Source organism: Triticum urartu, chromosome 1 (genome assembly GCF_003073215.2).
Source record: "Triticum urartu cultivar G1812 chromosome 1, Tu2.1, whole genome shotgun sequence".
Lineage (NCBI taxonomy): Eukaryota > Viridiplantae > Streptophyta > Magnoliopsida > Poales > Poaceae > Triticum > Triticum urartu.
Window position 1 is genome coordinate 137,039,171 of NC_053022.1, and position 12,743 is coordinate 137,051,913.

At 51.5% G+C, this 12,743-nt stretch overlaps 1 protein-coding gene and 1 pseudogene across 1 annotated transcript; both read right to left on the bottom strand.

The window, feature by feature from the left end:
• Nucleotides 1-227: 227 nt before the first annotated feature.
• LOC125532773 lies at nucleotides 228-7,414 on the bottom strand (annotated as a pseudogene).
• A 2,070-nt stretch (nucleotides 7,415-9,484) lies between these two features.
• Nucleotides 9,485-10,513, bottom strand: LOC125518786. Its single transcript, XM_048683678.1, has one exon. The coding sequence runs from the start codon at nucleotides 10,300-10,302 to the stop codon at nucleotides 9,664-9,666; it is 639 nt and encodes a 212-aa protein (XP_048539635.1). The 5' UTR covers nucleotides 10,303-10,513; the 3' UTR covers nucleotides 9,485-9,663.
• Between the last annotated feature and the right edge of the window lie 2,230 nt (nucleotides 10,514-12,743).

The following is a 12,743-nucleotide window of genomic DNA, read 5'->3' on the forward strand; positions in this document are numbered from 1 at the left end:
TTTGCGCGGGAGAAGGGGCGAGCGTGGGAGAGATTTTTGTGTAGGTCCGATATGGCTGGACGCCTACAAAGTCCCCCTGATCTTCCATCCCAGCCTACGAACCTATGAAAATAGAATGGCAAACTACATCCGAACAGCTACGCGTGAACGTACGTGGGCGTTTAGAGTGTCTGGTGGAGATGCCCTAATTGCACCAATACGATGAGTTGCATACAGTGTTCCTTGGAAGAGAGTAAATAACAACAATCAGTTAATTTTCTATCTATATTGTCCACGAATACAATATACAATTTACTCTACAGTACTAGTATTGCCGTATATTCCATTCTCTGATTCTAATGTCATAACGTCGTTCCTGGTTGGACACCGCTAGCGTGACGATCATTGGGTCGTTCCTCTCGTCTTCTTTTGCACGTTGTGGCGCCGGAGCACTAGCACGGAGGCGCCATAGCCGAGCAAGTCGTCCGACGACAGGAAGTCGCCGATAGGCCCCAGCTCCGGGCATTCCTCGTTTAAGCCTCCCATGCCTTTCGTCATCTCCGCCGCCGTGCCGCCGCCACCGTCACCCTTGCCCACCATGAACAACGAGTACATCCCGACCATGGACCACAGCGATTCCACCATCCGCACCCCGTTTCTCACGTGCCTCTCCGTGTAAGAGACATGCCCAGGCTCCACGAACCTCACGTAAAACTCCGCCATGAACTCCTCGTCCGCCATGCCTTCCTCGTCCGCCTCGCCCACCACCATCACCGTGATGTGGTCATCATCGTCGCCCGAGTCGTCGGTGCATGTCGACATTGTCGATCGCACCTCGGTGGTGGTGTCCATGCTCGCTCCTGGAAGGAACCTCGACACCGTCACGCTCACCGACGGGTGGGCCGCCAGCCGCGTCGCGTACGCCACAGCCTCCCGGTCGTCTGGTCCGCCGAGGAACAGAGCCACCACGTTGTGCGCTGGGCTGAGTCTTCGGCTTTGGGGTCTACCGCCCCGCTCCGAATGCCCTCGGCCGTCGACTGCCTCTCCGCTATGGTAATGGTACCGAGGCGGCGCTCAACGAGGATCCCGATGGTGCACGGCGCTCTCTGCAGGATCCTTTGGTTGAGCTCCCGCCGGCCCTCGCGGCGGCACACCATCCGCCTGTCGTAGCGCTGCTCCTTGTGGAACGACACGGTGACCAGGGACGCGTGTGTGTCCTCGACGCCATTGCACACGTCGGCGTCCATGGAGACAAGGCTGGAGATGGCCGTCATCTAACGCACTGCGACAATGGTATCGTTTGTGAAGCGGTCGACCACGGCGACCACCTGGTCGATCTTCCGGGTGTGGCTCCACCGGCCGTTGTCGTCATCGGCGCCGCCCTTGGGGTGGTAGAAATGTGTGATGGCGTACTTGCCCGCGGTCATGAGCTCGATGAGGTGAAGGAGGTATATGGCCACCGGCGTGTTGCCCTTGGAGATTTCGGCCAGCGTGAGCATGGCATGGACGCTCCCGGCGCCGTGGACGCACAAGAGGACCCGAAGCTCCTGGTCCAACTTGAGGTCTTGGAGGCAGTGCGAGCAGTACTGGAAGGCGCGGCGCTGCTGGCGGACGATGGCGGCGGATGCCGGCCCGGCCATTAAGGTGTTGATGATGGAGGACACGAGAAGCACACTCTGCGCCTCGTCGCCCCAAATCCCAGCCTTGTCGCTAAGGTTGATCGCGAGGATGTCCACGTAGCCTTTGACGTTGAGCAGTAAGCCGAGCACGAGCGTCTCCCGCGCATGGACGCCGATCATCCACCCCGCTGCCACCGTGCCGGCCACCCTCCCGGTGGTGCCGAGCAGTGTGGTGAAGGCGACGACGAGAATGAGCTGGGTGGCGGTGAAGCGGCTGATCTTGGCGAAGTCGAGCTTGGCGCCGGTGACCCCAAAGCAGAGGGGCGAAGTCGAATATTATTGTACAAGGTAGGTTCCAATTGGACTTGGTTTTGGACTGTGTGTATACAGGGTAGGAGTTGTGTCCTAATAGGACATCTGTATCCTAGGCCTCTCATATATATCGGGGGTAGACACACGATGTAAACTATGCCAACATAATAGGACGGACACGCGGGGGAGCCGGCGGCGTGTGCCGGCGCCCGGGCGGCCGGGGTGCAGTATTGTGACGGTGTCATAGGGAGAAGCGCCCGTAGTCAGGCCCTGGGGATGTAGCCATGATGATGAACCTCGATAATAAATCTCGGTGTCATGCTTGTATGATTGCTTGGATCTCGGTAGATCGACGATGCGTCTCGGATTTATTCTAACAAGTGGTATCATGAGCAAGGTTCGAAAAAGTTGCAGAGGTTCATCTAAAGGTGATCGCGAGAATACGAGATCAGTTTGTTTCGTGCTGCGTTCAACGATCTGGGGGAGTAAAGCATCGAAGGCTCGGGAAGATCAAAGGACAAAAGCGACGAGAACAATGGGATCGGAACTATTCGGCGTGATTGGAAGCTCTCGGAAAGCAGCGACAGCGGCAGGTCAGATCGGTTTGCAGCAGCAATTCAGCGAGAGAGGTCACGGGCGTGCAGACTGGCTGGCGCGTGCGACTACAGCGGTGCTGTATCGCGTGTGCAGCCAACATCGGGGTAGAGCGGATCAGGTTGTGATCTGGTCAGGAGAGACCTGGCGGCGGCACCATGAGCCAGCTATGCTCGGTGGAGCAGATGTCGTAGGCGCTGGCAACGTAGCAGCGGCGGCGACTCGGATTGGTTCCGCGTGGAGCGGGGCTGGTGGGCTGCTAGAGGCCCATGTACGGCAGGGCTCTGGATGCGCGCGGATCAGTCGAGGGCTCCAGGCCTGTGCGGGCGTGTGCGACGGCAAAGGTTGGTAGGTCCTGGCGCCAGACGACAAATTACTCGTGGGAAGGGCTTATGCATGGATGATCTGTATTGCTGGTTGGGATTGAGGCACGTGAGATTTGTTGTGGAAAAAGGAATTGGAGCATGTCCCCAAGAACGAGGTGTAGAGAGACGTACGCACATGGCTCTGTGATGTTTCGGAAACAAGATGGCATGCAATGCAAGGGCGTGGTGGGTGCATGCTGGTACGTGTACATGCGGAAAACTATGCAGGCTATGTATATGCATGGTGTGGCTGTGTGAAGCAAGCTGGAGCGGACGTGGGCGTGGTCGAATTTGCACATTGACTGGATACTCTTACCATTGCAAGACCAATGAGTAATCTTGGAGTTGTCAAGGAATCTGGGACAAAGTTTCAAGGATGGCGGCGTGCGTATAAGGCTTGGAGGAGTCTGGAGTGCGTAATGACAGGATCATGCATGCACAGGACGTCAAGCAATGCACGGATGTGCGGGTGAAGACGATGCAGGGTGGAGCATGGTTGCAGTCGGACATACACAGCTGGGTCGGACTGGATTGTCTGATGGACTGACGTGGATGTTGGTCAAAGCAGAAGATGACGGTGATTTCAGCGACGACGACATAGGAGCGTGATGCTGATGGTGGCCGACTTCTGGGACGTGAAAACACGTGGTGCAGGCCTGAGGGCTTGTGTGGCTTCGACAGACTATGGCGCGGGGTTGATTCAAGACGGTGCACATGAGAGCTTGGAGTCGACAGAGCGCGGGAGGGTGGCACGTACAACCACCATGGAGTCATGTTGAAGGTGGAGCTGGAGTCTGATGGACGACTTCACTCTGTGCTGATGGAGGGGCTACGACGTAAGGATCCGGAGAATCGTAGCCTATTTCAGCGGGAAGGTGAGAGACACGTGGTTCAGACTGGGTACCAGTGGTCTGATGGAGACGTGATACTCGGCATCGGTCGGTGATAATCGGTGGTTCTCTGCAGTGGGGTTTAAGGCAGTGGGGGCTAGCTATCCGGGAGACTCGACCAGGACAGCAGAGGCTCGACGCGGTAATAGCGGCGAGGCGTGCGGTAAGCACGGGACACAGTGACAGACCAAGGCACTAATGGTAGACATGTAGTCAGACAAAATTGTGCAAAGGGTGCTGAAGCAGTGTTGATGAGTACCGGATTCAAGTTGGTGACTGGGTCTATCGGTACCGGAAGATGGACAGGAGTTGACCATGGAGAATCTGAGAAAGTGACGGAGAGTCTGGAATTGTCAAAGGCTGAGAGAGTACATGGCCGTATATTCTGTGGTGTTCGGTGCAGATGCAAAGTGCGGGTGATAAGTACAGAAGGAGGTTGAGTGCTATAGCTGTGGGACATGTCAGAGACTATCCGGGAAAAAGGATGAGACAACTGTGAATTTGACTCAGGATGACACAGGACGACGGTGAAATTCTTTCAAGTTTCAGACATGCGGTCAAGAAAGAGCGGTGATGTTGAGTTCAGGTAACTCTTATAAGTGGCGTCTAATATGTGAGTTGTTCATTTTCACGCAGACAGTGTTCGGTGTGTGATGATGTTGAACGGATTCTCCGGAAATTGGGAGCACAAAGTAGAGTAATGAGGAACTTAATTTTTGCTCGAGTGTTGACTGTGAAGAAGACGAGAAGGGACTACAGTTGCAGGTGGAGTCACATGGAGTCTGGGAGTAGCAGCGGTACCCATGGCGTATCTCAAGTCCAATGTACATGGAGGTTCGACGCATGGATGAATTCAAGGTGGTGGAGAATATTTGTCAAGGTGGAGTTTGTTAGAGTTGTGTCGAATATTATCGTACAAGGTATGTTACAATTGGACTTGGTTTTAGACTGTCCATATAGGGTAGGAGTTGTGTCCTAATAGGACACCTATATCCTAGGCCTCTCATATATATCGGGGATAGACACACGATGTAACCTATGCCAACATAATAGCACGGGCATGCGGGGGGAGCCGGCGGCGTGTGTCGGCGCCCGGGCGGCCGAGGTGCGGTATTGTGACGGTGTCACAGGGAGGAGCGCCCGTAATCAGGCCCCGGGAATGTAGCCATGATGATGAACCTTGATAATAAATCTCGGTGTCATGCTTGTATGATTGCTTGGACCTCCTGATGTATTGCCGCCCCTTTTGGCCCTGTTGAGCAGTCTGACCAGCCACACCACCAAACGAATGGCGATCCAGACGTTGAGCGACAGGAAGAGGAAGAGATCAGCTTTGCGATCGGCTGCACTTGAAGGCCGCCAGGCGGTAGCCTGGCCTTGCCATCCTTGTCATAGGTGGTCCAGTCGACGTCTATGATACTGACGACGGTGAGGCTGACTATGTCATTGGCGAAGGCGGTGCCCATGGCGAGCTGGCCGGTCTCGGAGCCGGTGAGCTTGAGCTCCGTGACGATGCGGATGAGGATGGGCGAGGCGGTGCTGGTGAGGACGAGCATGAAGAGAGCGGTGGAAGCGTAGATGCCCTCTGGTAGAAGGTCTCCCATGGGTGCAGAAGGCCGTAGAAGAATAGCCCGCCGACGGCAGCGAGCAGGAGGCACAGCGCGGAGCCGTCGCAGGCGAGGACGAGGGAGGCACGCAAGTAGCGCCGCATGTAACACAAGTCCATCTCTAGCCCGGTGAAGAACATGAACACGACGCGGAGGAAGTAGATGGCGTCGTCCAGCGCCATGCTGACATCCTCCATGCCTAGCGGACGGAGGTTGACCACGCGGCCAAGCACCGTCGGGCCGACCACCACGCCAGCCTGCATCCATTACTCCATTAGCACGACAAATCAAGTGCTAATAGGGTGATCGATGGATGGATTGGAGCTGCCAAGATATATACTGTACGAACGTATCAGGATGTGCGAGATGATGCTTGGCTGGCCCAGGCGTCGAAGGCCGGAATGGAAAAGGCCGGGGAGGGCGAGGACGCTGGCCATGAGGCCGATGACAACCATCAACCTAGCCATGAAGTAGGACCCCTGGAGAACGTCGCCGGGCACTTGCCGCCATCGCCCTCCGTCATATCTTGCAGGGTCTCTTCGTCTTGGGTCGCCGGCCGGCCAGACAGGCCTCCGCCGATGAGCTACTTTGCTCTATACTCCCTTTGTTTGGAATTATTTGTCGCAGAAATGGATGTATCTCGTTCTAGATATATTCATTTTTGCGACAAGTAATTCCGAACGAAGAAAGTATGTTGTTCATGAGCTAGCTAGGTGGGTAGGTTGGGTGCTTCTTCTTGATTTGTCCGGTGACGTACGTGATCGATGAACAAATCTAACTAGTTTAATGATCAATTAACAAGAGCCTCTCCCCACAAGTATTTGTTTGGCTTTCTACCAGAGTGCGTAGCCCCACAAGACAAATATGTCCATTCTAAAAATATATAGACCAATTATGGGCAGCCAATCCGTAGTTAGTTCCATCTTGCATCCTCAATGGACGATCAATGGTTGTCTACAAGTGGGTGCTGCTAAATATCGGTGCTACTTTCCTCGTAATTAAGTGGAAAAGTCAGCGAGTGAACGCCGAAGTGCTATTCTAAGCCAAGCTCATGTGACCTCGGGTGAACAATAAAATAAATAAAAAACAAAGAAGAATTAAAAAAAATTGAATTTTTTATGTGAAACGTTGGCAGATGTTTTCATAACTGCAAAATTTCATCATGAAATGACATTTGTAGAAAACGTGGCCAAAAAATATCGATGCTCCAAAATGCATATGACATTTTGGAGCATCGATTTTTTTTGCCACGATTTCCACGAATGTCATATGATGCAATTCTGCAAGCCAACAATTTTTTTTGTCAATGTTTCACATAAAAGAAATTCAGAATTTTTTAATTGTTATTTCTACTATTTTTTATTTACTATTCATCCGAGCTCACATGAGCTCCGGATTAGAACAGCCGCGTCTCGAGTGAACGTTCTAACTTTAACCTTAGCGCACCACACATTTCTATATATGGCAGGCTACATCATTTCAACTGGGTGCGGCTGAGATCATCTACAACAAGAGGCGGTGTAGACAGGGGCACCCGTTATCCCCGCTGCTATTTGCTTGAGGCAGCAACAAACAAGGGCATGTTATTGCCACTGGCGGCAAGAGTGGTTCATGACCGAATGTCCATTTATTCGAATCACGTGATGGCCTTTTTAGGCTGGACCCTCATAGCTTGCGTTCTTTCATCAAAGATGGTGAGGGACTTTCAGGTGGCCTCGACGCTATGCGCAAATCTTTCCGAAATGCTCCGTCCACCTCATCAAATGTAGTCCAGAGGAGAGCGAGGTTGCCAGGCAGGAGCTCAACTGTCCAATCCTCCCCTTCCCATGCAAGTATTTCGGGGTTACCTTGTGGCTAAGGAAAACTACGACGACACAACTACAACCTCTAGTGCACAATGTGGTTAATCAGTGACGGCGTGCTTCCATTCTATTCCATGGTGGTGAGATTCTGCTCGTCAAAACCATGTTCACAACGATGTTGGTGCACATGATTCTAGCGTTAGATCTCCCTGTCAAGTCGGAAGAAAGGACGTAAAGGGCAACCATTGCCTTGTGTCTTGGGACAAGGTATGTTTGCCGAAGAGGATAGGTAGCCTAGGTCTGCCGAACTTGCAATTACTAAACTTGGCTCTCCGGGATAGATGGCCGTGGATGGAGAGGGTAGTCGACGAGAAACCATGGAAGGAATTTAACATGTAGGTCCTCGAGGAGGCCATAGCCTTTTTCTTTGGGGCTATGAAACCCACGGTCGGGGAAAGGACGAACACCCTCTTTTGGGAGGATTGTTGGCACGAAGATGGTTGCATAAGAGACTTTGGCTGCATCTCTTTGCCTGTGTGGACAAGCGAGCCGTTTGATCTTGCTTGGTTAGGGATGGACTCATTGACAATGGATGGTGGACTGATGTGTGCCCAAACATGGTAGGGAAAGTGACTGTAGAGTTTCTTGAGCTCGAAGCTTTGCTTGGGGGCTTTTAGTTCTATGCTGATGCGAAGGATAACTTGGAATTGGCGTGGGAGAAGGACGGTAGATTCTCGGCCGAATTTGTCTGTGATGCTTTATTTATTAGGAGAATGCAACCCGACGCTATGTCCCTTCTGTGACGAAGGGCCGGAGGACTTCAACATGTTCTCCTTGGTTGTGTGCTTGCTCAGGAGGTTTGGATGGTGATCCTTACTCGTTGGGGTAAGGCACACTGAATCCCTGAGATTGGTGCAGATTTGGTGGATTGGTGGGTCGACAAGGAGCCACAAAGGCAGCTCCCAGCAGATGCACATTTAGCCATCATGTTGATTTATTGGTGCTTGTGCGGTATCGCAATGATCCCGTCTTGGGCAATGCCCATGGCAGCAACAGTGCTTGGCAGCATGCGGGAGGAAGGGCTTGAGTTGGCGAGCGGCCAGGCTTATTCCTAGGGAAGGACTAATAGAAGGGTAAAGATGTAGTGAGTAATCCGTATAAAGTTATGTGGCCCTATGGCGTTTTAGCCGGCCCACGATGATGTGTTAGCCATTTTGGCTCCTCATAATCTATGTTTATGATGCGCTCAATCTTGGACGTATACTTGATTTTATTTAACAACTAGATGATGTCTCACACATTGTGTCAGTATATTATGAAGAATTTTAAGTGATTCAACTTCTGGGTGTGTTGATCCATATCGATGAGCTTGACATGAAAAAAAGAGCGATGACATACATCAACAAACAACAATGGCATATGGAATAAGGTACTATAAATGACAAAGCAACCACCGGACAACACATTGAAATGTACATTGAAAGTTTTCGTTATCATATCTAGACAACTTGAAAGTGAAGCGTTCCCTATTTAGTTGTCGTGTATTGATGTGTAACAAAGTAAATGGAATCATAATTGGATTTTCTTATAACATTTGAAAATATACAATTTCAATTTATGTAAAGGACAAGATTCTACTCTAAGAAAACTTGACAAAAATGTAATAACTGAATCTCAAAATTAGTTCTCAAATGCATAGACATAAAAGGTGGATCCATAGGGAAAATATTCATTTGACGTGAAATTATTGACAAATAGAATATGGGATTAATAATTTGTGAATTATTCATTCGTCTATGTTCGTGTGTCTTCAAGTTGGATCATTCAGATCTACACTTCTCTTCATCTCGATGATTGTTGTTCTGGTGCGCTTGTTATATGATGCCTTAGCACGACGACTTCCCGGCTGTTTACTACAACAATTTTTGCCTGACTCCATTGAGGGAGGGGCGATGACGACGGCGTGCATTTGGCTCAATTTAGTGCTCGTAGCTGTCGTTAGGTGGACTACAAATCTCGATGTAGATTTTATTAGTTTTTATATTCATTATACTGTCATGATTGAAAATGAATAGATTGAAAGTTCTTTCGCAATTTTTTTTGCATGAGTCTTCACATTAGAAAATGACGTAAGAGATAAAAAAAATATATAATTTTGGGTTTGTTAGGGCACATCTAGATGTGGCCTAGTTATTGCACATCTAAGTGACTCAATGAAGGGTAAAAAAAGAAAATTAAAAAAATACCCACACGAATCTTCATGTAAGATCAATGATATAGGATTTAGATGGCACATCTAGATGTGCTTTAGCAAAATTGTATAATCTTTTATCGAGATGATAATTAGGAAATCCACATTAGAAAACTGAATACACAAGTACTAGTGCCTAAAAAAATCAACTCCAAAAAAGAGAAGCAAACATTTAACGAAGCATGCATTGCATGTGTGAACGCTTTGCTGGACAGGGCTCTGTTCACGCAATCCCAGCCCTTAATTAGGGAAGTCCTGCGACGGCTGCGATGTCTTTCTTGATGGTCTCTTTCTTGTCGGGAGTGGCCAAAGCGAAGGCAACGCTCACGGCTCTGCCACGGCAACCGTCCTCGCAAATGGTGGCGCACGCAGGGTCTTTCTTGCCCTCAGCGCAGAACTTGCCGCAGTCGCCGATGCAGGTGGCAGCGATCGCGTTGATCTTGTCGCTTGGCTGGCGGGCCTGCTTGTCGATGGCTTGAATCACGGCCGTCTTCTCCGACGCCGAGCTCTTGGCGTACACGTCGGCGGCGAAGGAGAGGCTCTCGACTTCGACGCGGCAGATGGTCTCGCACCTTGCGCTGCACGCGAGGTCTTTCTTGCCTGCGCCGCAGAGCTTGTTGCAGTCGTCTAGGCAGTGGGTGGCCAGCCCAGCAGCCTGGTTAGCGGACTCGGCGGAGGAGACGGCACCTTCAGTCTTGTTGCTCAAGATCTCGACCGCGGCGGCCTTCTCGGTGGGCGGGGCGGCAGTGAAAGCCTCCGCCGCCGCCTTGAGACGGCAAGCGCTGTCGCATGGGGCTTGAGCGGTAGCCGCCGGCACCGATGCGGCTGCCACCACGACGGCGACGAGGAAAGACACGCTCATCGCGGTTCTGCTCAGAGCCATTGCTGACTAACTTCTTGATTGGTTTGGAGAGGGACGAGGCGATCGAATAGATGTTGCAGCTGCTGCTGAGGTCGATGCTTTGTGTGTCATGGAGTGTGAGGCAGGAGCTTTCTTTATTTAGGAATGGTGTGAGGCCAGGAGATTTTTGCGTACCACCAGTGGTGGATGCCAAGTAGTAGTAGATAGCATGTTAACGCCTTTTTTTTTGCATGTTAACGCCTTTTATCTGTACTTTATTTTACTTTTGCACTTAATAAGAAACTTAAGATCTTCGTTTCAACTTTCCTTCGTCCAATCTCTGTAGACGTCTCCCTTTCCTTATTTCTTTTCCTTCCATCTTTGATTTCTTTTCTCATTCATAAAGTTTGACCATCTTATATGAATAAATATCAACGCCTACAATACTAAAGTTATACAATATAAAAAATAAATTCATTATGCATCTAATGATATTGATTTAGTATTGTGAATGTTGATATTTATTCTACAAAGTTGGTCAAACTTAACAAAGCTTACTTCAGTCAGATCTTACACGCATAGTAAAAAGTACCAGAGAAATACATAATATTTTATTGGTAACTCAATAAGTTTTTACCAAAAATAATAATAATAAATTGGCATGTAAATTATGATGACTGCGTACAAAATTTTGCTAAGATTTTACAGACCAATGTAATAGGGCCCTAATATCTGGCGATTGGATGCCATGGAGGAGGGTGGATCGAACAAATTCGATCGCCAGGAGGTTGTTCCCAGCGAACGAATCACCCCTCCTTGATCATTCGGGGGGGGGGGGGGGGGGGGGGGGGGGGGGGGGGGGGGGCAGGGCGAACCCCATTGACCCAAAGGCCTGTTTCATTGTTTTTTTTAAATGCCATCAACAAAAACACACATATTTAGCCCACCAAGCTTCGACGGAGGGAAGGAGCGGTGGCCTTTCTGGGACCATAGCGGCGGTGACCTACCATACACTACTCTTACTCGCTGCTGGTGGCGCCCGTGCACACGTGCCGGCTTCGTGGTCGTGGCGACGGAGAGCGGCCGAGGGGGGAGCCGGCGTCGTCCAAGAGAGCTTTGGAGCGCGCCTGGAGAGGAGCCGGCAATGTCCTTCGTCTGCTCCGATGACAGTACATCCCAGAGAGCTTTGGAGCGCGAGGAGGCTATGATTGGAGTGGTGCTGACAGAAGAAAGGGGCTGGAGGAGAATGACTATGGGTCTGTGCTATGGCCGGGACTGAAGTTAATATAGTGGGTGAATGACAATGAGCCGCGGTATAGTGGTCTTGCCACTTGTTATCGACCTGGATGAGCCATTTGACATAGCAATCCAGAAGATCTGTTGTGCCGTATCAAATGGTTTATGCCTTGCTCCATATCAGATGTTTTGCCACGACACGTCCTGCCTCGGACCGTGGTGATGCCCGAACATGTTTGTGGCGGACCGTGTGATGCTTGAACATGTTTGTGACGGTACTGAATACGCATACACAAACGCGCGTCGTGTTTCGTGAACGAGCCGAGCCAAGTTCAAACTGTCCGTGCCAGGCTTTTTGATACGGCGGTAGTTCCGACAAAATGACTCGGGGCTGCCCCTCGGGGTCCCGACGTGGACGTGGGCTGCCACGGCGTGGTGGTGGCCCATGGTGGTGGTTTGGGTCGTTTCACGAGACGGCTGGACTTCTTTGGCGTCTGTCTGTCTATGAGCGCCCTTGTCGACCTTCGATTCCTCTCTACCTCGTTCGAGCACTACCTTCATCGGAGGGTTGGCCCTCTCCTAGCTGCGGCCCATCGCCCGTCTCGTGCACGGCAGCGGGTCCGAGCTTGTCCCGCACCCGGCAGCAGGACTGGACTCGTCCCGCGCCCGGCAGCAGGACCGAACTTGTCTCGCGCCTGGCAGCATGACCTGGCTCGTCTCGCGTCTGGCGGCAGGACCGAGCTCGTCTCGCGCCCGGCGGCAGGACGGGTCGATGGTGGCCAGTTTTGGCCGGCCTATTGGGTCTCGACGCTGGGATAGCTTAGGGGTGTGAAAGGCGGTTCCTTTTCACTCCCATCTTTGGTTGGGGTAGCGGTGAGTGACGGGTGAGGTGGCGTCATGGTCCTGGATGTTCGGGCGATGGCCCTGGTGGTGGTGTCGCGGTGCTCATGGGCAAAGCCCGTGGCTTGGTGCTGCCTGGTGGCCATGGCCGTGTGGGCGGCGTGGTAGCCAAGGTGTGACGTTCAGTGGCGGTGAATATTAGCCGGGGTGAAAACATGTTCTATCTTCGGACGAACCGGTGGCGGCGAAGCTCGTTCCCTTTTTAAAGGCGTCGTCGCGGCTCTTACTGCATGTCGTGTTGCTCCGAGGGAAACTCTAATTCTTGGGTCGGGCGGTGGCGGCGCTTCGGTGTCGTAACCTTCCTATAGGCATCGGCTTGGAGCCCACGGTGCGTCGTATGTAGCTTC